This window comes from Ixodes scapularis, unplaced genomic scaffold (genome assembly GCF_016920785.2).
Source record: "Ixodes scapularis isolate PalLabHiFi unplaced genomic scaffold, ASM1692078v2 PGA_scaffold0__279_contigs__length_252992795, whole genome shotgun sequence".
NCBI classification, from domain to species: Eukaryota; Metazoa; Arthropoda; class Arachnida; order Ixodida; family Ixodidae; genus Ixodes; species Ixodes scapularis.
Window position 1 is genome coordinate 250606237 of NW_024609835.1, and position 27110 is coordinate 250633346.

General features: G+C 49.1%; 1 protein-coding gene across 1 annotated transcript in view; it reads right to left on the reverse strand.

Annotated features, from left to right (window-relative positions):
• Window positions 1–20034, reverse strand: part of LOC120844257 (protein yop1-like) — a 31249-nt gene extending 11215 nt beyond the window's left edge. The window contains exons 1-2 of the mRNA XM_040215934.2: window positions 19917–20034; window positions 8649–8742 (exon numbers count right to left, since the gene is read on the reverse strand). Coding sequence (XP_040071868.2) covers window positions 8649–8742; window positions 19917–20034 — 212 coding nt within the window. The remainder of the gene's footprint in view (window positions 1–8648; window positions 8743–19916) is intronic.
• Window positions 20035–27110: the final 7076 nt, after the last annotated feature.

Here is a 27110-nt window from a genome sequence, read left to right on the forward strand (position 1 = left end):
GTTTTTCTTGCACCTACGCAGCGCAGCAAACCATCACAATGTCTAACCATCTAGCCCATATCTAGGGTGTGTACTTTCCGGTGTTTATTTGTGAGAAAAATCGGCGGATGTTTTTCGGTGTTTATTTATTTTCAAAACACCGGTGTATTTCGGTGGAACATCTCACGACGAGGCTAAAATCGGTGAATATCGGTGAAAAAAAAAAGCGATTGATCACAGGCAGAGAGTTCCAATTTTATTCACATGGCTCATGCACTTCTTCTCTAGGAAGCAACTATTTCTCACACTTGGTTATTATAGTAGATGCAAGCATACTTTCATGCTTGCATCTACACGCAAGGAACGTGCTGCCGTCATGGCAGCACGTTCCTTGCGGTTCGCAACCCGTAATTATGAAAACGCACTCTCCTGTACGACACGGACGTTGGCAGTGTCTTCCAGGAACCACAGCAACCTCTGAATACATGGCTTGCACCGACATCACTTGGCCAGACACAATGAGGAAAAGGCACGCGTGAGAGCCTACCCTCCACTGCGTTAATTTTTTCACAAAAGGGGGCAATGGGAGACACAATAGGGGAAAGGCGTGTGAGAGCTTAGCTTCCACTGAGTTCACTAGACGCTTTTGACCCCCAGAAAGGAGGGCGGACTGACGGCACCTGCAAGCCATGTATAAACGCTGGAAGAATGCAGGATCCGCGAGATAACACGTTTGACGAACTTATACGGGGAAAGGGTTTCGCTAGGTCGGAAACTAGCAACGACCGGTGTTTTTCGGTTTTAACCAGGGCGAAAATATCCAACCACCGGTGTTTTTCGATTTTAACCGATTTCATATTTTCGTCACCGACGGATGTTTATCGGTGTTTTTCGGTTACAACCGGAAAATGCACACCCTACCCATATCCAAGCAATATTTGTATAATTAGGATCCGTGCTGTTACCGATTCTTATGTCATTTACGATTTAAATAAAAAAAATTGGGTTCTGTGTCTGTGTTTAGAGCCTAAAATTTGGTCTGCCTCAATGTGCGACTTGTCTCCCAGCTGTAGATGAGAAATTTAGCCAGTGCAGTACAACCGCTAGCCTGGGGTCTTTGACGTGCACCACGCAGTAGTGAGTGATACACGACCGCACGCCGGTGCGATGATCATCAAGATCCAAAGGGGCAGGGGTGAGGATTGAACCCAGGAACGGAGCGTAGGGACAAATCGGAGCTACGCTGGGGAACTCGCCGCCGCCGGGGCGGTCGGAAATGTAAGAGGAGGAGTGGGAAACTCGCCGGGGCGGAGTCAATAGAAGCTCCTCCCCTCCCTCGTGATGTCGCATCGGAGAGATTCCCGCCGAAGGCGAGCTTGGCCCCCCTGGTCTTTGATTGTGCCGATCATCCTCTCGGCTCCGCCGTTCGCTGGGAGTAGCGTGAGCTACTCGTGATGTGCGTGATTCCGTTGCATTTTGCCAAGTCCCGGAACGCTTCGCTGGCAAACTGCGGGCCATTGTCGTTGAAGAACGTCTGTGGAATTGTGTGCCGGGAGAAGATACTCTTAATGGCACAAATGATGGCATCAGCGGACGTTGAGCGGAGCGTTATGACCTCGGGGTACCTAGAACGGTAGTCGATAACGAGAACAAGGTCCTGGCCTTCCAGTTAACACAAATCAGCGGCAACCCGCTCCTACGGCATGAAAGGGGTTTTGGTGGCGAGCATGGGGTCGTAGCGCATAACTCGGATGCTTGTACACGCCGTGCAGTTCCCATCGGCAGTCTTCAACTTGCTCTTGAAGTCCGGCCACCACACAAAGTCTTTGGCTAGAGCCAGACTCCGGTTCACACCTTGGTGCCCGTCGTGAAGTAGGCCCACAATGTCCGTGCGCAGCAGTGAAGGAACGACGAGACGTCCACTCAGGAGCAGCAGATCTTCGCAAATAGGGAAGTCGCCACGGTGGTCCCAGCAGCGTGTCATGTTCAGGGGGAGCTGATGTCGTTTTGGCCAACCTCTGGTACAGTAGACCTTCAAGCCGGAGCACTCAGCATCTGAAGCTTGATGCCCTCTGAAGTCATGGAGGCGCAGTGCCAGAGTCGAATGAAGGGCTGTCACGACTTCCGACACAAAGAGCTCGACGCTGTCAGTGGCAGAGGCAGCTCGAGCGAGGCCTTTGGGATTTCTTGACAGCATGTCGGCACTGACGAGGTACCTCACCGGGACGTGCTGTACCGAAAACTTGTAAAGCAGAAGTCTGATGCGGAAACGTTAAATGCCGGGAGGCAAGAGGTCGAGATCGGCGATGCCCAGCAAACTGACCAAGGGCTGGTGGTCAGTCTCCACAACGAAGCTGAGGCCGCACAAAAACTTTTCAAAGCGCTGAACTGCCTGCGAGACTCCTAGCACTTCCTTTGCAATCTGACTATATCGCTCTTCGGCAGTAGTCAAGTCAGACGACGCGAAAGCGATCGCTCGGTGTTCCCCTGATAATCGCTCCTGTAGGGGTACGGCGGTCAGGCCTTATGAGCTGGCGTCTGCGGATACGGTTGTGGGGTACTCTGGGTTGCAGCGGGTGACGCAAGAGCTAGATGCCACCATCCGCTTCAGTGACTCAAAGGTTCCCAAGTCCAAACCATGTCCTTATTCAAATGGAGCCTGATCGGCGCAGTCGTGGCAGACAAGTTCGGCAAGAATCGTCCAAAGTGGTTTAAAAGGCCCAAGAGGCGTCGCGCCCGGTGCACATCCGTTGGATGTCGCATGCTTCTGATGGCGGTGACCTTGTCTGGGTCCAGTAGGATGCCCTTGGCGCTGGAAACCACACCCAGGAACTTGGCGGACGACACGCCAAACAGAGGCTTTAAATGTAAACGCCCGCTTCCGGTAGTCTCTTCAGGATGGCTACGAGTCCAGCATCGTGCTGCGATCTGTCCCTGCCGAAAACGAGGATGGCGTCCACCATGTTGACACACCCGTCGAGGTCCTCGAGGATGCGTGACATCTGGTGTTGGAACACCTCTGGGGCTAAGGCGAAGCCGAAGGGAAGGCGTCTGTAGCAGTAACGCTCAAGGGGCGTGATAAACACTAGGTCTTTTCGATTCGCCTGAACCGGCTGAACTAGTTCAGCAGTGCAGGAACTGGTGCATTCGATTCAACCGGAAGTTGTACGGCCGCTGCACTGGCGCGTTCGATTCATCCCAGTTCTGAACGAGTTCAGACCCAGTTCCTCAAAATCTTGCACCGGCTCCGGAGTCAGTTCAGCGTCCGTGCAGAAGCAGACGACAAGAGCAGACGGCGATAGCAGACGACATTCCTCGTCCGTCTCTGCTCGCGGTGCCATTTTTTCGCAGCTCTTGCTCAAATGTCTGCGATGTGTAAGAATAACGCCGATACGGAGGTTGCGTTTCCTCTCATTTATGATAGTAACGTACCCGCAGTGGACGCGGAATTGAGATTATAACCGAGGGCAGGAATTTGATTGATTATGATATTCTGAAAGCGTCTTAGGCACCTGCTCGTGTAGGTTTGGCTCCCGATGGTAAGTGTTGAAATGTTGGCTCACGTAAATTGTTTCTTTTTGATGCTATGTGGGGATCCAAAGTGTTGATATTCTTCCTTACAGACACGGGAAAGGTATTGCACTCTTGATCGTCCCAGACTTCAGTTGCTCTTGGATGCATACTGACGACTCCGATACATTGTAGATGTCTGGGATTTAGTACAATGGCCCTCGCATGCCCCGTAGCTGAGCATAATACTGCATGCTTTGTCCGCTGGTATTGGACGCCCACTAACGGGCATGAGAAAAACGCCGGGAATCGGAATTGGCTTGGTAGTTCCACGCGGGTCTTTCTTGAGAATCAGAATAAATGCTTCAGCTTGACGCCAAAGTTACGGTCGATAACTGTTTTGGCCAAAACGCTATCGTCAGGCCTTCGTCTTCGAGGTGACCGCCACCAGGGCCGTAACCAGGGGGTGGATAGGGGGTTCTGACCCCCCCCCCCCCCCCCCGAAATGTTTTTTCTGGGTACGGCCCTGGTCGGTGCACTGGCAGCCAGCCGATTTTAATCTCCACCTCTGCGCACGCGCAGTGGCGCCGGTCGGCTACCGGGTACGAAACCGGGACCGGTTCTCCGGTTTGCTGTAACTCTCCATTATATGCCACCGATGCACATGATTCATAGGCGAAAATAAGACAACAGACACTTTCAAAATGGCCGCCGTTGTCCCCGAAAACCCTCCCCGAAATTTTTTTCTGTGTACGGCCCTGACCGCCACCACTGACTCCCGACGGAAAATCATCCTGATGCCGCGAACCTATCGTCGAAATGCGAAACTCGAAAGACTTGGAGTGACTCTACTATTGCTAAATGAATGTGAAGGACACGAACGCTTAGGGAAACGACAGGAACCGAACGGCCGTTAAAAATGCAGACAGAAACACATTTCGCGCAGAAAACGTTTTTAGTACACTCGAAAAAAATATTCACAGAAAAGATTCGGTTATAATACTTTAAAAGCAACACGAACGGTCTCATCAAACCGCAACTAATTAAATGTAGCATACAACGTGGCGTGGAGAAACAAGAGCCAACAGATGCAGACGACACCCTGCGTTTCCGCTCGGAAAGGCGATCACAGCGCCAGTCCTAGCGCGGCGGCTGCACTGGTTCTGCACCGCCGCTGCACGACTCCTGCACTCCTCTGAACTCGGACAGAACTGGTTCAGAACTTTCTGGTCGAATCGAACAGACCTATTGTGTATTCTTTGCTTCAATCGTAAAGTAGCACTTGTTGAAATCCGGTCGTCGCCTCGATTTTCGAAAATGCTGGTGTGCTTTCTAGTAGTCCCAGATCCTGATCAATGGTCGTCATCAGGTGCCTCTCTCTAGTAACGACCTGGTTGAACTTGGTTAGATCGACGCAGAGTCGATAGCCACCCGCAGACTTGGGAACCACGACGAGGCCGGCGCCCTAGGCTATTGGTGTCTCAACACGCCCGATGACGCCTCCTCTCTCCATTTTGTCAAGTTTTTCTTTTATCACTCCTCGGAGAGAGATAGAAATCCGTCTGGGCACGCTCAATGAGACGAGCACAGCCCCTGGTTTGATGCGGATGTAGTACACGTCCGGCATCGTATTGAGTCCCTTGAAGAGCGGAGCGGCAGCAGCAGGCCGTGTAGGAGCGGGTGGCGACGGAGACGTTTTCGGCAGGTCGCCATCGGTTGCGGAGTCGACAAAGTGGATGACCCCGGGAGCGACTATCGCAGCGTAGCCTAGCGGAGGAGTGTCTACACCGCCACCGACGCACAGATTCTGGTATACTGTCTTACCTCGCCATGCCAGGGTAACCGGGAACGTCCCGAGACGCTTGAGACGGCAGCGTCCCGGACCGACGAGTTGCTCGCCCATGGGTTTGTCCAACGAGGCACGGCATCCTGGAAAAGAGCGGAAGACGACAGACACGTCCGCGTCGGAGTTCACTTTGAACTGGAGGGGGCAGCCGATGACGTGTGCAACGACGTACGGGCCGGGCTCTTACGACACTTCCACGGAGTACAGCCAGCCGAGACGCTTCGTTTTGGAAAGGCGAATTAACGCGAAATGTCTCTTTTTTTCGGCAATGCTTACACGTAGCCCTCCTGGCTGGATAATCGGAACGTGAGTGCGGTTCGTTGCCGCAGTAGCAGCATGGCGCCTTCAAACCAACGAGGCTGGCTGTCCCGGCCGTGTCGCCAACTTCAATAAGGTTCTCGAACTCTGTAGGCGGGCGCCATCTTAGTTGGATTGCTTGAGGTAGCGTTAACGTTGAGGCGACTTGACTGCGAAGCCGTTCTTTGGCGTATTTTCTCGTTTTCCGCGTCCTCTTGCTGTCGAGCCACCGTGAGCGCCATGGAGCGTCAGCTTGGGATTTTGGCAAAGTTGGTGGGACACGCGAGAGTCTAGCAGCCCAACGACGAACCGGTCTCGTACGATGCCGGCATCGTAAAAAAGTGCAACTATACGGCACCGTCGGTGCCGTATAGTTGCACTTCTTGACACGGTTATGCAACGCCGTGAAGAACACATCGACGGTCTCGACCGTCAACCGCGTGTGCTTGTGGAAGAGACTCGGCTCGTGCACATCGTTGACTTAGAGCACGAAGTAGCCCGTGAGCTTTGCTGCGGCGTCGGTGTACGAGCGGTAGGCCTCGTCGTCTGGCATGATGGACGAATGGACCACGCGAGCTTGGAGACCTTTGCAGTATAGGAGGGTTCGCACCTTGGTTTCTTTGGGCGTGGTGGACAGGCCGATGCAAAGAAGTAATCTTGAAATTGCTGGAGCCAAGCAGGCCACTGGCTAGCTTCGTCGAAAGTGAACGGCGGCGGAGCCAGGAGCGAGAAGGCAGCGGCTGCTGGCAAGAGCGGCGAAACAGCGGGAGTTTCCAGGGCATCCGGCATTGGGGAGTCCCTGCTGTCCGTGCTCCTTACACCATGAAGTGGTCGCTTAGAAGCGAGGCGCGAGGCCCGAGAGCGCGAGGCTCACGCGCGAGAGGGCAGGGCGGCCGAGAGTGAGGAGAACCGCCATCCAACCATATACTTTGCTAGGGGGAATACATTCCATCAGAGCCGTATAGACAATTGCAAGCATGGCGCCACAAGTGGTGCCCCATGCGTGCAAGCGCGTGCAACGCGCGGGTGAACGTAGCTTTGGCAAGCTCGTAATCGCACGGGCGTGCCTGCTCGAGCAGAGACATGGCGGCGGCCAGTCGCCCAGCTTGCAATCCTCTATATGTAAAGAGTTTGGTCAATGGGAGGCGCGGGCAAAGCCAGGGCGTGCGGCAGACTCGGAAAGAGGGCTTGGCATGCTTTCTTGACCAACCAGAAGCCGAAAAGAATCCCCTAGCGGTGGTAGCCACAAACAGTTCTGATCAAAGGTCTATGTTTGTATATGGTTTTAATAAGCGCGTAAGAGTGAAGTCCAGTAACTCTTTGTGGTTGAAAATGGGGTGCACGTGTTGTTTTGATCATGATCATGCAGAAAGATGTAAGAAACAAATGCGCCGCTCAACTCTGTTTTGCGCGGACAGTGTGTGACCGCTCGGACGGTAGACTCCCGGCCCTCGGCGCTTGGCGTACGGATTATGCCGATCGTTCCGCTAGTCGCACTCTTCCACCATCATTTTGGATGAGCGTGATTGAAACATCACGTGTACCATATTTTCAGTCATCGAGAGTTACTCTAATGCAGTTATCAGGTTTGTTTCTCGCAACCACCGCCAGGGTATTATTTCCGGCTTCCGGTTGGTCGCATTAGAATTTCTGAAGTCGCCCTGGAACACGCCCAGCCCTTTTTCGGCCAATGGCGCCTCCTCATTTGTCTCCTATACTTCCCTACGATTGGCCAAAATCTCTACATATACGGCTCTGCATTCCACTCCTCTCAAATACAATAGCCTCGGCGTGGGCAGGTTTTCTGGGCTTGGCAAGAGCCATCTATCGTCGGGGAGGTCTCGGCTATCGGGCGGTAAATGATGATATTGATGATGGTTGTTCTACATACCAAATTCATTGTTGTGGAAATGCGCGAAACACCTGCCGCGCGCCACTTCTAAGAATAACATGGCGTCTAAAGTCTAGCTCCGTGGTGCGCTAAATACTTTGCTGCGCTGTGCCGCCATAACAACCGTTACTTTGGCCATGACCTTCCCAAGGGTTGCACGTTGCACGTGCCTCGTGCATTTTCCGCTACTTTTGAAACATGAAGGGGCTTTAGGTGGAATCGGAGACGACACCAACGGACACACCGCCGCGGCCGCCGCGAACATCCATGTGCACTTCCGCGTGTACTGACGCGGACCTCCACTCCGTCAGGGCTGGATTCGGCGCTTTAGGCGTTCTGTCTAATGCAAATTAGCAGAGTGGAATGTATTTCCCCTAATAAAGTATTTGAGCCAACTGTGCCAGTCGAAGAAGAGCCCCTCGTTCATTACGCACGGCGTTCATGAAAACAATCATCACCCAAAGGGGCGCCACAATTTAGATACAATTCAGTCACCACATTAGCTCCCTCTACAGTTTGCTTGGAGTTCATTCCTTTTAACTATACGTGAAAAGGGTGCGCGCAAGTTGAAGGAACTTTAGAGCGACCGTTTTCCAGGAACGTGCACTGGTGATGCGCCAACTGTTCCGGCGACCATTGGATATTTTTTTCACCCAAAACTGTCTCAGTTTGTAAAATTATCGGCACCGCGATATCCTTCTCCAAATATTACACTGAGTCCGATTTTGTTACGCTTACAAAACTGCGAGCATCGGCGAAAAGCAAAAACCCAGGGCGACGCGGCTCGCTGTGTGCGGATGTGTTTTCGTAAGACAACAGCCGGAACAGATAACAGCTCTTGTGTAAAACATATCTATCAGTGATATTGTAGTGAGTGCGCAGGCGAGCTGGTGGAAATTAACCATTCTGATGTTAGCCTGAGACTGAGGTAGGAAAAGAGGAAGTTTCAAAGTAGAAGAAAAAAAGGAACAGTCGAGGATACGTCTCGAGGATACGTATCCTCGACTGTTCCTTTTTTTCTTCTACTTTGAAACTTCCTCTTTTCCTGCCTCAGTCTCAGGCTAACATCAGAATATCTATCAGTCTCCGCGCGTAGGAAAACGCGCTTATGCATGGAATTCTTACCTCCCAAGCATGCCCCAGGTTGTCGTGATTAGTTGCGTCAGAAAAGCTCCCATCACGTTCATAGTGAACATAAAAAGGACAATGCCGCCGATGCCTAGAGAAACAAAAAAAGTGCAAAAGAACGTTTAAGGCGCCAGCACAGTCTAATCAAACCAGTAAGTTAAAAACAAGCAGGGCTACAAATCTCAAGTCGAATAAAATGTATCATAAAAAAAGAAACTCCGCAGAAAGCTTATACAACTTAAGGCCGGTTCAGACACTTGCGTTTGAGTACGTTTGACTGCGTTGCGTCGAGAACCGAAAGCGAGTCACCGGCACATCTGTGCTTCGTATGAAGCATGGAATCCAATTCAAGGAATCACTGTGGCACGCGATATAAGCAGCAGGGATGTCCTGGTTTCTCGCAGCCGCAACGCAGTCAAACGCAATTGTCTGAACCAGGCTTTGAGCTATACTTCGTTTCACCTCATATTGTACCGCAGCGAAGGCTAGAAGCGCGAGCTCATAGCGTTGGCAGCTGCTCTTAATGCACGAGAGCTTGTGCCGCCGAGATGGGCCATAGAGCAAGGAACTCGCGCTTGTAGCGTTTCCTGGGATACATCATAAGGTGAAATAGAGTATAGGAAGTATTCACTGGCGGCCATAGCTGTGTGCGCGACTGCTGAGCGCGTGCTGATGGCGAGCTTCCACAGTTCTTTTGCCACGTGCATTCCGCACCATCAAGAGTGCCTGTCTTAGCAGCCTATTGATGTGAGCTCGTTCTGAGCATGCGCTCTAAACAGCATCCACAAATATGGCGCCCAGTGAATACTCCCTATTGGTTACAGAGCTAGGAATATTCATGAGCTTTACTCTTATATAACATTGTAACAGGTACATGAGGCATGTAGCATTTCGTAAAATTTATTTTTATATCAATCGGGAAAATATTCTGCCTCGCTCATCTAGGTTATTGATGATGTTGTAAGGCTCTGGATGGATGGACCTGCTGCTGCGGATGACTGCCTCAGCGAGGCGAGAGGAAGGATGATAGTGGGGAAAGTGTTCAATGTCGGGGATGAGAATGACTCTGCACACTTCACCATTTGTTAGAATGATGCTGTCGCCAGCATAGAGGATAGGACGGGTGATGACAGACAGAAGACAGGATGATTTTAAGGAGGCCGAGCCGGCCAGTGGGGCCTGGAGCGATATGGTCGTGCGCGCCACTGCCCCGTCGTCTTCTTCGCCATTCTAACAATATCAATAAAACTACTGCAAAGCAACACGTGTAACTAGCGCACGTTTACCGAACCCATTTACCATCAATACATAAAATATTGAGAATGGTCCAGTCGTAATTTTCTTGGCTTATAGAAAACTGCAATATTTTATATCTTGAGTGGCATATACGAATTAGATAAGGCTCAATACTAAAAAGCTTCACGGGTGTAGAGTGATGTTATGGCAAACCATTCCGCTCAGTCGCCGCAAAAAGCACGCTAGGGAGTCGGCAGGGGCGCCCAGTTAAAATGGTTAAGGGGAAATCACCCGCCCTGTATTTGTGGCCTTTTCGCAGTCAACTTCACTGACTGTTTCGTCAGTAAACAAGTTTCTCGAAGCTGCGTATGCAACTCGGGTACTCGGGGTTGACTCCTACCAAGGGACTGTTCGCCGCAGATTTAGTTGAGCTAGATTCGATTTAGCTGTACCTCCTGCACCGGCGCACAATAATATAGGGTGGTGTACTTCCGGTCATATCTCCATGCACATTCCGGAAGTACTCTGTCCTACACTTTTCTCCACCGGTGCAAGAGGTGCAAGTAAATCGAACTCGGCTAGTATTCACCGTAGGACACGAGCCAGTGATATAAAGCTGACTTTAATTTCCGACTGATTGCGAAGTTCGAACCACAGTTCGAACCGTTCGATCGTGTTTGGTGAGCACCATATACTCCCAAATGACAGATGAGGAGACCACGGGTGAACAGAAACTAAGCAATTATTTGACCGAACTTGTGCCCAAAGCAAAATAGAAGATGGCTAGCGTCGCAGGCGTCAAAGGTCGGCGGAGTGTCACGATTGAGCGCAAGAGCGAGACTGCCCCCGGACCGCCACGCGGAGCACTATTTGTACCCGCGTGGGTTTCTGGAGCATTCGGCGTAGAATGTTCTGCGCGTAGAACATTCGGACCTAGATCAGACGACAAAGGTCGCGAACTTGCGAGAAGGCTAAATTTAAAGAATAAATAAAAGGAGCGTCTGGCTTCTAGAATTCCGGAGTCTTTTTCGGAAAATCTCCACCACTCCCAGAAGAAGTGGGAGTGGTGGAGACCCTCCTAGAAAAGACTCCGGATCAGTGCTGCAGGTCCAGGCAGATTAAGACCCAGCGTTAGACCGGTAGTGCTTCCCTGTCTTCATAAGGTCAGTTATGGAATTAAAGAAGGGGCGAGCAAACACCAGTTTCCAGTGTTGTTTTCCGCTCCTAGGAAGCTGGAAAAGTTAAAGATATAAAATAGCGCAAAAAAGACAACGACAAGAAGTATACAGGACAAGTGCTAGTGTGCTTGTCCTGTATACTTCTAGCGCTTGTCCCGTAAACTTTTTGTCCTTGTCGTTTTTGCGCTATTTTTTATGTTTAACTAAGATGAACCCAACTAGCCCAACTACGTACCCTACTAAACTGGAAAAGCTCTGACCGGGGCGGGGGAGGGAAGACGAGGGAAGATTAATAATTTGTGAACTTTGAAGTCGGGATAGTATATAAGATTCCGTTGTCGTGTGCAAAAGTATATCTCGAGCACTCTGGCAGATGCATTAATGATATATTAGGGAAGCATGATCTGGCCATAAAACCCTCTCCCTCCGGCCACTCGGCGGTACACTGTGCCAGGTGCGGGTGTACCCCACTTTTTACTCGCACTGTCATTGTGACGCGGCACACTAACCAAAGAACAAGAGAGATTAGGGTGGCTTTTGTCATGTCACGGTGCGAGGAGTGTATGTGTGTCAGTTCGCCGTCCATTGCCTTGTTTGAAAGCGAGATCGCTTGCATTGTCGTTACGAAGAAAGTTTGTAATCACATTGATAAGATTGGCGGTGTTTTTGTGTTTTGGTGGTTCCACGCTTTTATGTTTCTGATTAAAATTCAGTTGTAAGTCAGCGCTTGTCATGTTAGATTCCTCTCACTCGTCCTTCGTCTAATTTTCGAGTTTTTGTTTTATTGTAATGCATCACCAACTTGTCCAAATTACCACTCTTATGGGTTTTTAGCGCCTAGCTAATTCGATGGAGCCCTGTTATGACTTTTATCCTTGACTTCACTACCAGGATGTGCCTCGCGTCAAGAGCTGTATTTTCGGCTACATTTCTGTTGCTCCAAGTTTGATAGTGTTTCTGTAAAAAAAAAAAAAAAAAAAAAGACCGAGGACATCTAAGCACTTTTTACTAGTTGTGAACGCGAAAGCATGAATGTCGTTCTTCCACTCCCTTAGTTCGTCTGCGGCCTAGTGGCGTGGACGGCCTCGTTTCGCCGGCCGACGGCCGAGCGCGTGCTTTCGTAAAGTGGCCGCGCCCCGCTGAGCTCGGCTGTGCGGCCTCTCTGGAGTGTACCCGGACGGTGTTTGAACGCGTGGTTGTCCGGGGACCCTGGGGACGGCAGGGAACCGAGCCAGGGCAGGAACTCATGTGGAGGCCGGAATCGCGAAGGAACAGGGAGCAAGAGGGGTGTCTCTTAAATAATATAACTCTTTATACATACATATGAACAGGTTACATCAACTCAAGAACACTTGAGAACACCAGAGAACACAGTTGAGAACACAAGAGAACACACAGTGGCAGCCGCTGGCTGCTACTTTTATAACGTCACTTTTCTCCACATCCCTAGTAGAAAATCCCTATCGTTCATTGTTCGTAACGTCCAGGCACGCCGTTTCCCTCTCCCTCGCACTCAGCCACACGCAGCACACACACGGAAGGGCCAGACATCCTTGGCCGCGGTGTCGCCGGTCAGTGTCGGCGGACAATGGTGCCATCGAAGTCGAGGAAGGTGGAAGACGTCCATAATTGCAGGCGTCCTGGCTTCCGTGTGCTATGGGATAATCCCATGGGCGATCAAAGCTGCCGGGGAAATAAAGTAAAGCCCCCTCCCTTATCGAGGACGTCCCAAGGCTGTTGGGTCGCCGTGCGTCGAGGTCAGGCAGGAGAAGAAAGGGGAGGGACCGGACGGCAAAGTCGGCTAGATGACACTGGCATGGGTCAACCCGATGATCCTTCGGAGAAGGTCACGTCGTCCCCGCAAACCAAGGTGCGTTGACTAGAGTTCCTGTATAGGCTCCCTACGGTAGCCAGAGTTGCGCATTTGTTTTTCCCGCGCCGCCACGCCGCTATTCGCCGAGATCCATCACGTGAGGAGCAAAGCATCCGTTGGCGTGCAAGAAAGCCACCTTTACGGTCGCTCCGCCGACGCTTCTCTTGCCCCGGCGTATGTTTCCCTGCTTTCCGCCTCCTTTTCCTTCTCTCCTGTTTTCCATGCGCGGCGGCGCGCGCGGCGCCGCTATTCACCAAATTTAGTCACGTGAGGAGCAAAGCATCCAGCTCGTGCGGGAAAGCCGGCGCTACGGCCACGCGCCGAGGCTGAATGCGCAACTCTGCTACCGTAGGTAGCATATACAGGAACTCTAGCGTTGACGACTCCAGGGCGCCTCTTGCTCTGTCTCCGGGCGCAGCTGACCGTAGCCACCTGGCGATGATGCTCCAGGGCGTTTACCCGTGCCGGTCGGTATGGAACGGCAAGGTCGTCTCCTGGGGCCTTTCGCAACAACGGTCTCTGTTGGCTTTGCCGCCAGCGCATTCTCCTCTTATTGGCGGCCGCGCCGCTGCGTGCGCTGCGCCCCCTTGGAGAGGGCTTCTCTGGTGACTTTTCTTGGAATTACGTCGCACGAGAGCCAATGTAAGCCTTGTGCCTTGACGCGCGGCAGCCAGTGGGAGGATAATCCCTCAGAAATTGCCTTCACTTGGGAAAGTGGGAAAGGGGATTTTATGTGCCGTCCGGCCAACGTTTGGCATGGTTTCAAAGCTGATGACGTTGGTTCACTCCAGGGGAAAGCTAATTTTTTCGCATTAGAAACACGGTGGAAACTAGGAGTCATCGTGCTCTGAAACCTTAACCACAAAGCTGTCCGTGTGACAACGCTCTTAACTATATAACTAGGCTAACTGCGTAAAGCCGATTACATCGACGCTGGTGTTCCCGGACGTCGCTAATAAAAGCTAGCGAAGCCAACCAGCGCTGTCAGCCTCAAGTCCCTAGATAAATTTCACCATTCACATTTCAGACGTACCCAGAACCTGTTGGCGAACTCGCGAGACACGTACCACAAAACCACGAGCGAGTGCCGCACCGCACTTTGCTTTCAGGGGCCGCTTCATAGCCGCTCTTTTCAGTGCTGCACCGCATTTTCTTTTAAGACTCGCACTATACTTCGTTTCAGCTTCGGTCCAGACGCAGCCGATGCTACAAGCGCGAGCATGTGGCCCAGAACAGTGCTTGCACTGCACGAGCGCGCGTGCTTGGCAGGGATGCTGAAAGCCAGGAGCTCGCGCTTGTAGCTTTGCCTGCGTCTGGACCGAAGCTGAAACGAAGTATAGACACAGAACTCGCGCATTGGTAAACTTAATTACTTGATGCTTTTTGTAAAGAAAAAAGGAAAGAAAAACATTAAATGGTTTTATTGAGAACATGGTGACTCCTCGGTTTGACCTAAAGTCAGTAGATCCTTGAGACGTAGCGCAAAGCTCGCGTATGTTCGCCATTTTGGTTCGTAGAATCTGCAGTTTCTCCTTCACCTCTCCATTTTTTTGAGCCGACACAATTTACCGGTCTTAGTTTGCTTCATAAGAACATTTCTTGGGAGCCGAGATTTTGTTATCCACAGACCGGAGAAACAAACACACCACAACCACAAGCGGCGTCGGTGCATGGGGGCAGTAAAAAATAGTTTCCATTTTTTAAAGCACGCAAGAACAGCAATACTAGTGTAAGATATTCGAGGAGAAAAGCACGATTAATAAGTTGATCGCACGCAAAGCGCCAAAAACGCCTATATTGGCGAGGAGCGCTTTCAGTTCGACAACGCTCCATAGCGATCTTCGCGCGACAGGTTCAGAACGACCCTTTCTAATCTTGGAAGTTTTAAATGAACGGAATGGGCGATCTTCGTGACAACTAGGCTCAATTAGCCAATCACCTAGCTAGGTTTGGTCGTCTGTATGCTAGTCTCTATTTCTGTCCGGCTAGAAGGTAGGGAAAGCAATGGCACCACTTTTCCAAGATCCATTGATTTTACTTTGACTTAGAAACTCGAGCTTTGCAAGGTCAAACAGCACGTTCATATCGATGGATTGGCGGCATAGGTCGTGGCATTGGCCGCGCTCACTCTACATTAGAAAGTAGACGCGAATGGATCGGGCTGAAAAAGTGCACTATGCCATGGCATCACTCTGTCCTACATCCGTCGCCTCTTATTGGTCCTATGTTTTGTGCGGTTCAGTAGACATAAGTCGAAAGCAGACCGTTCTCGGGAAAACACTGATCTCGGCGGCGTCGCAAGCCTTCGTACTTGTAAGCTCGAGAAGACAACAGCAAAACTAGATAACATTTTCAAAAGTCTTTCAAGCAACATTGGTGATCGCCATTGCTTGCTCATATAGCGCCTCCTTGAATCCGAGTCTTCGTCCAACGCCGACACACCGCTCGTTTTCAATCCGGAGCGCAAGTTCGTCTGCCTCTTTTACAGGGGTTGCTGTGACGTCAGAGAGACGCAGAGCTCTGAATGGCTCTGCTTGAAGGGTAGTGGGTAGACCTTAAGGAAGATTGCTTTGAGGTCTACCCACTATCTTTCGATCAGAGCCATTTATAGCTCTGCGTTGTTCTGACGTAGCCGCAACCCCTGCAAAAAAAACAGACGACTTGCTCTCCGCAGAAGAGCTGAGCCGAGTAGACTGCAAACGCTGACGCAGTCCTCGTGTCCCATGCATCAGAGTATATGAGCAAGCAATGGCGGAAAGGCGCTGGCGCGGACTTTTCAAAAGGCTCTGGCTTGGGACATTTAATGCTTGTGTCGCAATCGTTTTCAACTTATTGAAAATAAATCCAGCGAAAACTGTCCTGTCTTTGACACGAATACCGTAACATTTAATATTTTAGTCATTACCTTGAAACGAAAGTTGGAAACACCCCTTGGTACATAGTACCGTATGTTTTGTCACTTTGTTTTTTTACTTAATTTATACATTAAAATTGTCTGAATTTCGCTTAAAACGCTCCACGATGTAATATTTCGGAATTTTGTTACAAGTCCCCTGGGCACTCCAGGGAAAACTTCAGTACTGTACCACCTTTCCTAGGTTCCTTTAATGAACCTCCAAAAATCAATACTCTCGTGCATTCTTCAAACTCGGGTTTGTAATTAAATTTGCTAATTGAGTGACGAGCGGGTGAATCCGTCTGAGAGGATATTACAGCTCCGACAGTTTGTGCAGTCCCCATAGAAAATATTGTGTTTTTTTTTTTTTTTTTTTGCTAACTAGACGAGCTGGTAGCCTCGGGGTGGCTGTATTCGAAAGAAAGAAAAAAAAAGGTTTAACAGTTTGGCGAAAGGTAATTCTTTTTTTTTTTTTACATCGCGTTCGTTTTTCTTTTGGAATTCTAATTTGCAGAACGAAAAGAAAAATGTTTTTCGAGCTTTTAACTTAATTTGTCGCAGAAAGTAAATAAACAAATAAATCAAAATGGTTTTACAGCCTTGCAGCGTAAAATTTAATATTGAAGACATATTCATTAACTTATGTTTTCTTTTTTTTTTTGTGAATTGTAGTTATAAAATCAATTCAGAAAGTTGAAGGAAGTTGAAAATTCGTCCGCTAAACACCAATTTTTGGGCCCTACGCAGTGGCGCCATTCCGTGATCGTACTCGCTTGTTCCACGTGGTAGTGGGCAATGAACCTCTGAAGCGTTGTATTACTTTAGTAAGGTACGCTGCTGCGGTGGTTGGTTCACCGTAGTGAAACGTATAAAATAGTGCAAAAAGGACAGGGAACACAACGAAAACCGGACAAGGTAAGCGAAGAATTTATTGGGTCTGATGATGTGGTTAACTTATGTTTAAGACCATATAATGTGCGCTCTATAGAGTTGTCTCTTTTTGAACTGATTAAGATGAGCGTGCTGAAACGTCAATACTTAAAATTGAAAGAATAAAAACAAGAAGGACGTGGACGAGACAGCCCAACTTTTTCCTTTACCAACGAAGTCTAAATATGGAAACAAAAAATCCCGCTCTTTCCCGGGATCACCGTGATAAGGGGGCTTTAAAGAGGAGGCCAAAGGGGGAAGGAAACCGGAGAATCAAAAGGGGGTGAACTAGAGGGCAAGGATGGAGGATTTGTGACCGTTCGATTTCCACGGTGTTCCATGACTGTCAAATTTCTACGAACAGTTGCACATTCTTTCCAGTTCCGGCCTGAGAAACTTCACTGTACTTTTTGATAAAGACAAGGATGCGGATGAGACGTTCTTTTTTGCGCTCTTCATGAGGAATGACTCGATGGTGTGGAATGTACGGTGCAGAGGGTCGCTGCTCGAGGTCGCTGCTTTGAAGCCTCCTTCCATGGAAGGAGCGCTCGCGCTAGAAATGCATGTTTCAGAGCCGGGAGTGCGGGAAGCTCACGCTTGTAGCTATGGCTGCAGTCTCAGCTTATGGGTGAACGGATTACAGTAAACGGGTTAGTGTTCTCCTCCGAGTCACATTCAGGACTAAGTAACTCCACGAGCGAGCCATCCTGCCGAGAACTGGCGCTGCTGCTTAGGAACTCATGACGATGTGGCATTCCAGCGGATCTTCTCAGACTGCCACCAGACACAATTTTGAAATGCGTTCATTCGTTTTAAGATTATTTTTCTTGACAACCGTGCCTGCACCTCAGATGCACTAGTCTAGGCTACTGTTTCTGGGCTGCCGGCATAACATAGACCGCAAGTGAAAAAGAATTGCAAACATTTCGTTTCCGTACCCCTTTAAAGTGAAAGTTTACAAAGCTCTCAAGACTGCTGGCACGAGCGAGCGCGTTGAGAAGAAATGCGAGATAAAAGCACGCTCAAGCAGCAGCATTGACATCATTGTTAACTATTGGCGACGTGCGCAATCGAAAGTGTCGCTGTGGTCGGCCTGCCACAATAGACCCTTTACGAAAGTCAGTCTACCCACCTTGTGCAGAGCCGGACCCGACGCTCTAATGGCGGAACTACACTGTTTCTCCACACCAGAAAAATCGAGCGTCTCCGAAAGCAAAGAGCAGAAAAAGGAAAAGATGTTGGTCGTCTCACGTCACCTTTGATGCACGAAATCGAGGGTGCTTGATTTAGCCGCGCATGATCTCCTATCACCACCATTAGAGCGGCAATATTGGAGCTTTTTGGACTGCCACAAGAGGACTCTGACTTTTGAAAAGGGTCTATTGACTGAATGCTGGTTATGAGGTGAGCAAAGGATTTCTCATCGAAGGAAATAAGAGGAATGTAAGAACTTTATTTTTGACGGTGTTGGCAGTGTTGCTTTGGAGAACTCAGTGATTTCAAGCTTCCATTATGCTCATTACAAATACCATAGAACTTGTTCTTACAAAGGTAATGACGTCACGAGAGGTCACCAAAAAGAGAGCAACGAAACGGGCATCGGGCCTCTACCCCGTACAGAATGTGGCAAGCAATACAAGAATTGAATTCGTGAAGCAACCTTGTGTCTCATTGTTCCGGTGTCCTGGTCGTTTCTGCTGTTTTGGTTGCACTGGACGCAATCAGCGCAGAGGTTTTAAACAACCTCAACGTTATTAGATTAGCTCAATTAGGGAATTTCCCATAGAGGCTTCTCCACAAGCAGTATCCCCTTCTCCCCCCCCCCCCCCCCCCCCCCAACTCGCGTTCGGTTGTCCGACGCAAAACCGGGTTTATGTTAGTTTTTTTTTTAGTGTGGGGGGGGGGGGGGGGAGGTTTTTATGGTAACTTAAGCATATTCTATAAAATACGCATGTTTCGAAATATAGCGTTTCAATGGCGCTGTGCTGAATGTCTATATGAGGGTTCGAAGTCAGCAAGTGCTCAGGTCTGAAGAAACATTGTTATTTTAGGATGATCATGGATCGGGTGGTCGTGATGTCTCTTCGAAGCACGCTTCGAATCATTCTTCAAAGCATCCACCTTGAGAAGCATCGGGCATTAAAACGATTTGGTAATACTCTATATTACCGCAAACTTGTACTGACGTTCATTTTTTAATGCGTAGCAAATGTCAAAGCACTTGACTATAACACACACACACACACACACACAAAAAGAACAAGCATGTGGAAATAATTATTAAACGACACTAGACCCCTTTGAAAGTATGACCTCTTCACGCCCAACCAAAATACTGCCAGCTTTATTCCAGCTTCAAATTATGTAAGCTTAGAAACAACTACGTCTAGCCGTTCAAATGCAAGTCTCGCGGTGTTGGCATGCCACATGTCCTGTGTTTCAGTGAATACCAATTAGAGTTATTCTTGACATTCAAAACCTAATAAAAGCGCGTTGATTTTTTTTTCCGCGGAATGACAGCCACAAAAAAAAAAAGTCCATGACAACAAGCGGGATACACCCCCTCATCTCGCAGTCAGAAGTTGCCACGTGATCTAGAGCCGATTGCATGACGACAATATTTAACAGAGACAGGTGCTCGCATTAGCAAAGCACAAGGCTTCACCTGAGTTGCAGAGATTGAAGGGTCTCGGCTATTCTCCTAATCACAGCAATTGTGCACGAATCATTACCCCCAATGCGAGGCATTTATTGTAACCAGCCGAGATCGAATGGTGACGCAGTTTTCGTGTCCATTGTATGATGCGCATTTAAGTATCTTCACCGCGGGGATCTCAAAAGTTGACGATAAAATCCGGGACATTGCATCGTGGACAATGACAGCAAAGCAATACCCACAACTACGTCATCAAGTTTGAACTAGCGACTGAAATAGAACTTCCGCCTTTATCGTTAAATTTACTCGGCAACAAAGAAGCTCCTCGGTCAGTGGCATTACGTGCGATTATACTTGTTTCCCCCTAGTAGCAGTACGCTTCTGTAAATTAAGAAACGTTCCTACGCAATATTGTTGCGCAACCCCTTTAAAGATTTGGGATATTTGGAAACTCTCTGCCAAGAGAAAACGTGCCGAGCAGGCGGCGCAAGCTCACCGTAAACGATGTACTCTCTCCTAAGCCTGGAGCTGCGCTCGAACTTGTCGAGCGCGCTGCCGATGGGACCCCGCTCCCGCAGCAACCTGGCCAGCGCCTCGCCAATCTCCTGGGCCATGTCGACGGGCTGGGTTGGACTCGCGGGGGGCAGCTTCGCTGGAGCCGCCGGTGGAAACGTCCGACGCTGGTGGCCGAAATTTTGGAACTGCTGCGGCGCGTGACCGGCGGTCGGTGCACGCTGGGAGTTCGAGCGTCACTTTGTTCTACTTCTTCTTCTGCTAAGGTTAGAATGCCTTTATTGAAAATTATGCTTGAGTGAAGAAGGGGGATCGGTGGCCTAATGGGCCCGCGCACATCAGCTCGTAGCACATGGGACGAAAGCTCGCGCTGCAGAATGTAGGCATCCAGGGATCTAAAGGCCCGTTCACACGATGCATTTTTCTCGCGCATCTAGTGTCGCGAAACATAGTTGCGCGACACTAGATGATGCGCGAGTCCGAAAAGGACGCGCGCATCTAAAAAAAGTTGCGCGCACACCTCGCTTCTGGAGCGAGCTTTTGCTGAAACTTTGCCGTGTCCTGTCAAGGCCCGTTCACACGATGCATTTTTCTCGCGCATCTAGTGTCGCGAAACGTAGTTTCGCGAAATGGTTGCGCCGTCTGAACGAGTTCGAAAAGGACGCGCGCATCTAAAAAAAGTTGCGCGCACACCTCGCTTTTGGAGCGAGCTTTTGCTGAAACTTTGCCGAGTCCTGTCAATCATTCTGAGGGCGCCGCCAATGGCCGCTCAGAAACGCTCTCACGTGGCCTTTGAGAAGGGAGCGAGCTGTTTGAGAAGACCACTTCATTGCCGGTGTCGTAGCCGAGCCAAATCCGAAAAAAACCGAAATCACGAACGATGGATACTGCCGGCGCTTCCGCAAGCACGTCAAGCACCACTGAAGAAAAAGTGAGTAGCATATCGGAAAAAAATCCAGCGATGGACGAAGACGTAATTGGTTATGATGACAATTCGCGTCTATTTTTAGTCATAATTAAGAAATAAAACCTTGAGACAAGGAAACAAAAAGGGACGTACACAGTACCGTCTTAAAACCAGCACAGCGCACAGCTCTCATTTACTTCCAGAACAGTCTTCTTCTTTGTCAACCTCTATCCAAATTATACCTATTCAACAGTAAATAAAGTAAATGGCAGTAAATGACAATTCAACAACTAGTAAATGACAATTTAAGAGTAAATTAGGTAAATGGAAGTAAATGACAGCTGTATGCTGAGCTGGTTTTAAGACGGTGGTGTGTATGTCCCTTTTTGTTTCCTTGTCTTAAGGTTTTATTCATTAATTATGATTGCTCACCAGCTCGCCTGCGTTTTGACTCTTAGAATGTGGCGGGAGATGGAGAACACGACGCTGAATGGCTAATGGTGATGATGATGATGTTGGCTTTCAACTGAAGCGCCACTTTATGGTCAACACCCAAACTATTTTCGCGAGTCTAAACGTCATCGTTGTTGCACGTGAAGCGGTACGTGTGAACGAGCACATTTCGCGAAACTTGAGTGTCGCGAAACTGTTCCGCGCCTAAAAGATGCATCGTGTGAACAGACCTTAAATCTGAACATTAGGGTGCCTACATGTCTGTCTGTCTCAGGGTGAAGTCATCCATTGTTGCCCTGAATGTGCCAGCGAGTGAAGCTCTGGCGCACTCGGTGCGTGACTTTTGCGGTAAAATGGCGTCTATGCATTAGCCAAAGCTACGCGCTCGAGCTGAGTGCCACCAGATCGCGCGCACTTCAAAATGCATAAAAAAAAAACGATTGAGTGGAAAAATGGCTGAGATGTCACCTCTCAAGGAAAAGCACGCGTGCGCATGAAATCACTCTATACTCTGTTTCACCTTATGATGTACCGCAGGACAGGCTGCAAGCGCGAGCTCCTTGCTCTGGGGCACATCTCGGCGGCACAAGCTCTCGTGACTTAAGAACGGCTGCCAAGGCTATGAGCTCGCGCTTCTAGCCTTCGCTGCGGTACAACTTAAGCTGAAACGAAGTATAGTACACTTTTCGGCGGAACGCCACCTGGTTACGTAAGCACTATCAAAGGGTTACCTAGTAGACTCTAACCAATTTCTTCTTCGTGCCCGACGTTTCAAATCTGGATCGGCTCCTTGATCACGGGTGACTGTATGTGTATTGCAAACTTTGGGCCCACATACAGAAACCAGTGAACAATAAGCCGAGCCGGCTTTGAAACGTCGGGCACATTCAAGAAATTGCTTTGAGCCTTCTAAGTACCCCTTTGATAACCCATGGATCCTGAGTTAAAACCCCACCCCTGACCGTTGCGATATGAATGAGCATCGTACCGACGTGCGGCCATGTATAACTACTGCGTGATGCGCGTTAATGACCTCAGGCTAGTGGCTGTACTGAACTGGTTCAATATTTCATCTACAGCTGAGACGCCAGACACCCACTGTGGCTGACTAACTTCTGGCTGTATAAACATTCACGCAACATTATTTTGCCTTAATGGCATATTTGGGCCGCGGGATGAGAGTCTGCCTCAATGGGTGCATCATGACTCTGCTGACGATCATGCAGTTCTTCAGTGCAGTGTCCCTTAGTAGGGATTACACAAACACGGGCCTGTATGATGTACATCCAGATCAAGGTGAGCGTTGATCAGCGATCTAAATGCACGGTAACACTTGCGGCAAACCTGCCGTAACAGGACTCCGGCAGCCGGCATGCCGTTGAGGCATCCCGCAGTGAGAAGGCCACACTGTCCTCCGTTGGGCAAGGGCAAATCTTACAGCGAGATATCCATTTTTAGTCTTGTCGCTATCACCTATATTCACTGCCGGACCCTTGAGCTAATGGTTAATATTGTCACAAATGACAATTGATGAGGCCACGAAACCTGAAGCAAACTAAACGTTCAATGGGGCGAACTTGTGCCCAAAACAAAATAGATAAAGGCTAGCGTCGCAGGCGTCGATGGCAGCGAGACAGCAGAATATAACGCTGGGGCGAGACTGAGTCCCGCTCGCCACGAGGAGCCCCTTATGTACAGCGTGTCACAGAAGACAATTTACACGGTCTTTTTTACCGGAAAAATAAACTAGGCATTGCCGAACGCTTATTCTCCACCCAAAGGTAGCGCTAGAGGTCACAACCAGATGCCAAAGTTTCAGTCCGATCCGATAACTTAATCAAAAGTTATAAGTGATTTCCTCAACATTTCAGTGGGAAAATGGCTGCCGACGGAATTTTCAAACACATGGGGCTCTATGGCGCCAGAAACCGAAAACGGGCAAAACTGGCAAAACCCATTGAAATTTTCAGAAAATCACTTATAACTTTTGATTAAGATATCGGATCGGGCTGAAACTTTGGCATCTGGTTGTGATCTCTAGCGCTACCTTTGGCCGGAGAATGAGCGTACGGCGATGGCTAGTTTATTTTTGCGGTAAAAAAGACAGTGTAAATTTTCTTTTGTGACACCCTGTACATGCGTGGGCTTCTGGAAAAATGCGCGTAGAAGGTTCGCCGCGTACAACATTCTAACCTCGAATAAGCAACCGGGCTGTCGAATGTACCAGAACTCAACATCTACAGAAACAAAAAAAAAAAGGGGCGTCCGCTCCCAGGCACTGAACCTCGAGCCCTTTGCGTAGGAGCCAAGCACGATTACCATTCGACCACGAAGGCTTTTATTTATTTTTTATTGTTCGCTTGCAGAAGAAAATACAAAACCAATCACAATGTCAGAATCGCATGCACGACGCGTGGTGCGCGGGCATGAAATTTTAAAATTTCTTCGCATTCTCGAGAACATTAAGATTGTGCGCCCAAACAGGAGGGCAGACCATCGTGGCGTACATAAATTTTAGTCTGTGGACACTTTCTATAAAATACGACCGTACAGGGGGTGCGTTAACATCAGCGTGCCGCGTAGCCATTCTGCTCTGCCATATTGTATGCAGGCCCAAGAACTTGACCAAATCAACAGGGATATCATTATGTTTTTCTAGAGGGAGGAACCTAATGCCATCTGGCAATAAAGCGAAATCTTTTTTACGAGTTCGCTGGGGAGCATCTAAAAAAAGACAGGCATCCCAGCAGTCTAAAGGTACATATATTCCAGGTGAAAATATGAAGTGGTATTTAAAGTGGTACCACTTGCTTTGAAGTGGTACCACTTGCAAGTCATGTGGTACCGCTTGGAAGTCAAGTGGTACCACTTGGAAGTCAAGTGGTAGCATTTAAACTTCAAGTGGTACCACTTGCAAGTCAAGTGGTACTACTTGCAAGTCAACTGGTGCCACTTGCAAGCCAAGTGGCACCACTTGGGCTTCAAGTGGTGCCACCTGGACCTCAAGTGGTACCACTTGGGTTGCAAATGGTACCACATGAGCTTCAAGTGGTACCACTTGGGTTGAAAATGGCACTAGTTTGCATACTCACATATATTACTAATAAAATATGTTAAAGCTGTTGCTCCAAGTTCAATCTACAAAAAGGTCTACGAAAAATCCACAAATCTGAAACAACAAATCAGTAGCATTTTTTGAGCTCGCGCTCAAGAAACGCAGGGCGAGTCTTGATAGTCTCGTCAACCCTTCACAGTCAATGAGAATGCAATATTAGCCGACACGACCGTCGGAGAGCCAATCACGAACCAGGAAGATAACGAGTCACGCCCTGCGGTTCTTAAGCCGTTATTTGCCAAGCGTACTGTGTGTACCCGTCGGGAGTGTTGTGTCTTCATTGTTATATTTTCATATACTCGGATAACTTTGTCTTCTTCTATGCTATGTGTTCATTCACTTCCTTCTTCTTCATCATCATCATGATTTTAATTAAAAGTCCCATGAGAGCACAACTGTTGACTGGACGTTCCTTCCCGACCTGCCGAGGCCACCGAGGACTCCACATTCTTTTGACGACGGGATGGACGGAGGATTCGGCATCAAACCTCCTCAAGTCTTCTTGAGTAACCCAGGGAAGTCTGAAATTCCCTGGGAGTGATGGATTTCGCTCTTCGGATATTTCACGGGGGCATGGGGTGCTCAGGCACTGCTCTCGGAATGTCGACGATACCTGCTCCGCCACTGCCTCGGAGTGGAGGGTCAACGGGTCTTCCACACGCTGCCTTCCTTCCGCGCTGTCGCTGTGCTATCGCCATCAACGACGTCAGCGGCAGCCGCTTCTAGAACTCTGACGAGAGACGTCTATCAATATAAGAGGCTGTCGACACCCTCAGCGCGCACTTCAAAAAGTGGTGCAACATCTACCTGGAGCGTCACCAGTTCCGCCAGCGTTATCAACAGCCCGAAGAATCATTGTCAGATTATTTGACTGCCCTACGGGGCTTTGCAGTTCCGACCAACTTCGGTCCTCAAAAGGACAAAAACATTAGGGAGCAGTTCAAGGCTGGAGTTCAGTCCACTGCTCTACAATTCTGCTTTACAAGCACTCAACTGCAAAATAAAAGTAAGACAGACTAACATCTGGCCTTGCTCTTGTGCATCTATATGGCAATGTACTGTTTGCAAGTGGCATTACTAGCAAGCGGTACCACTAGCAAGTGGTTCCACAAGTGCTACCACTTGCAAGTGGTTTATTGAACAGGTACCATTTGGAAGTGGTACCAGCAGCAAGTAGTACCACTAGCAAGTGGTACCACTTGCTAGTGGTGTCTGTTCAATAAACCACTTGCAAGTAGTTTATGAAACACTGGTTCATTGCAAAAATTTTCACTTGGGATGTTCCAGAATTACAGGATTTTACAGCGGAGCGGTCAACGGCTAGTTTCCCAAGGATCATGTCCGTCAGCAAACAAATGATGACACGAAACTTTTGACAGCTACCGCCATCTATGAGCAATGGCGGCAACCTTTTGAGCCTTTCCACTCTGGCTTGCCGACTTGCGGCCGGCCATTACTTTATTCCCACCTTAGTATAGCTTCGCTGGTCTTCCTTCTTCACCAGAGTGGAAAGGCTGAAAGATTTTTGCATGAAAGGAGTGAACTCCGCATGGTAAAAAAATATTTTTTTGATCAAGACAAATTTTTACTGAAAAGCATGTTTGTGGGTAGCTGAAAAGAAAATATTTTTATGAAAGGCTGGATAGCAATCTTTTTAAACCTGCACAAAACGTCCTGTCATGGGCCTCTATGGAACACTGGTTCATAAAAACACTTTTAATAGTAGGGAGTTTTAGTAGATCGTTTTCAAAGGCCCGCTACCGCTACGGGCGCGCGCTTCAGAGCACGCATCAGAGCGGCACCGCGAGCTCCCGCTACAAATAGCGTGACCCGAAAACACGATCTACTAAAACTCTCTAATGTCACGCAATAAACGCTTGCGCGTGACAGTGGGCAAATATTCCATACAGAAAGGGACAGACAAAAAACTGCAGGTGTCTACCACTTCGCTCAGAAAACTACCAATTCTACATGGTGACTAGTGCCACTAAATAAACTACGCTTATTTATTGGTGACTATAGTGCCTGCGCTTATTTAGTGACTCTATTGGTGACCATACAAGGAAAAAAGAAAAGAAGGAATTTGCTCTGGCAGTCTTGTCTGACTGATAGCGCGAAGAGAAGGATTACTTTGGTCTCTACTAGGGTGCCTCAATCAACGTCTTTAGATCTATCAGTTGTCAAGCTCCACGAAAAAGCGGCGTTCCAAAACGGTTCCTTTTTGTGCCGGCAGGCGAGCAGATAAGGGCGGATAGCATACCTAGCGCCACCAGAGTCAACGCCTGCACGGGCAACGGTGAAGGAAATCTTTTTAACGTCGCTCTTTTTGCGTCAAGTATGGCGCAAACCTCATGTTTACTCTAAAAACCGCAATAAAATCTCTTTCTACCTCAGGTATTGCGTATCCGACATTCCTCCGGTTTCACCGCGTCTGTCCATAGGGCGGGCTGATTGGTGCGTCGATTTGCCGGCCGCTTCCGCTCAGCGGAAGCGGCCGTCAGATGGAGGCACCCTAGGCTCATATTATGCTGATAGTGTAGCAAGCGCCACCGAGCGGACGTGCCGCAAAAAGGCGACAGCCGTTTCCCGAAGCTTGTCGACTGACCGAAATCTAAGGACGTTGGCCTCAATGTCCTTTTGTTTAGGGTGATCCTAGATCCACTGTATATGGCAGCGTAGCTGCCGGAGTAGCGACAGGACGC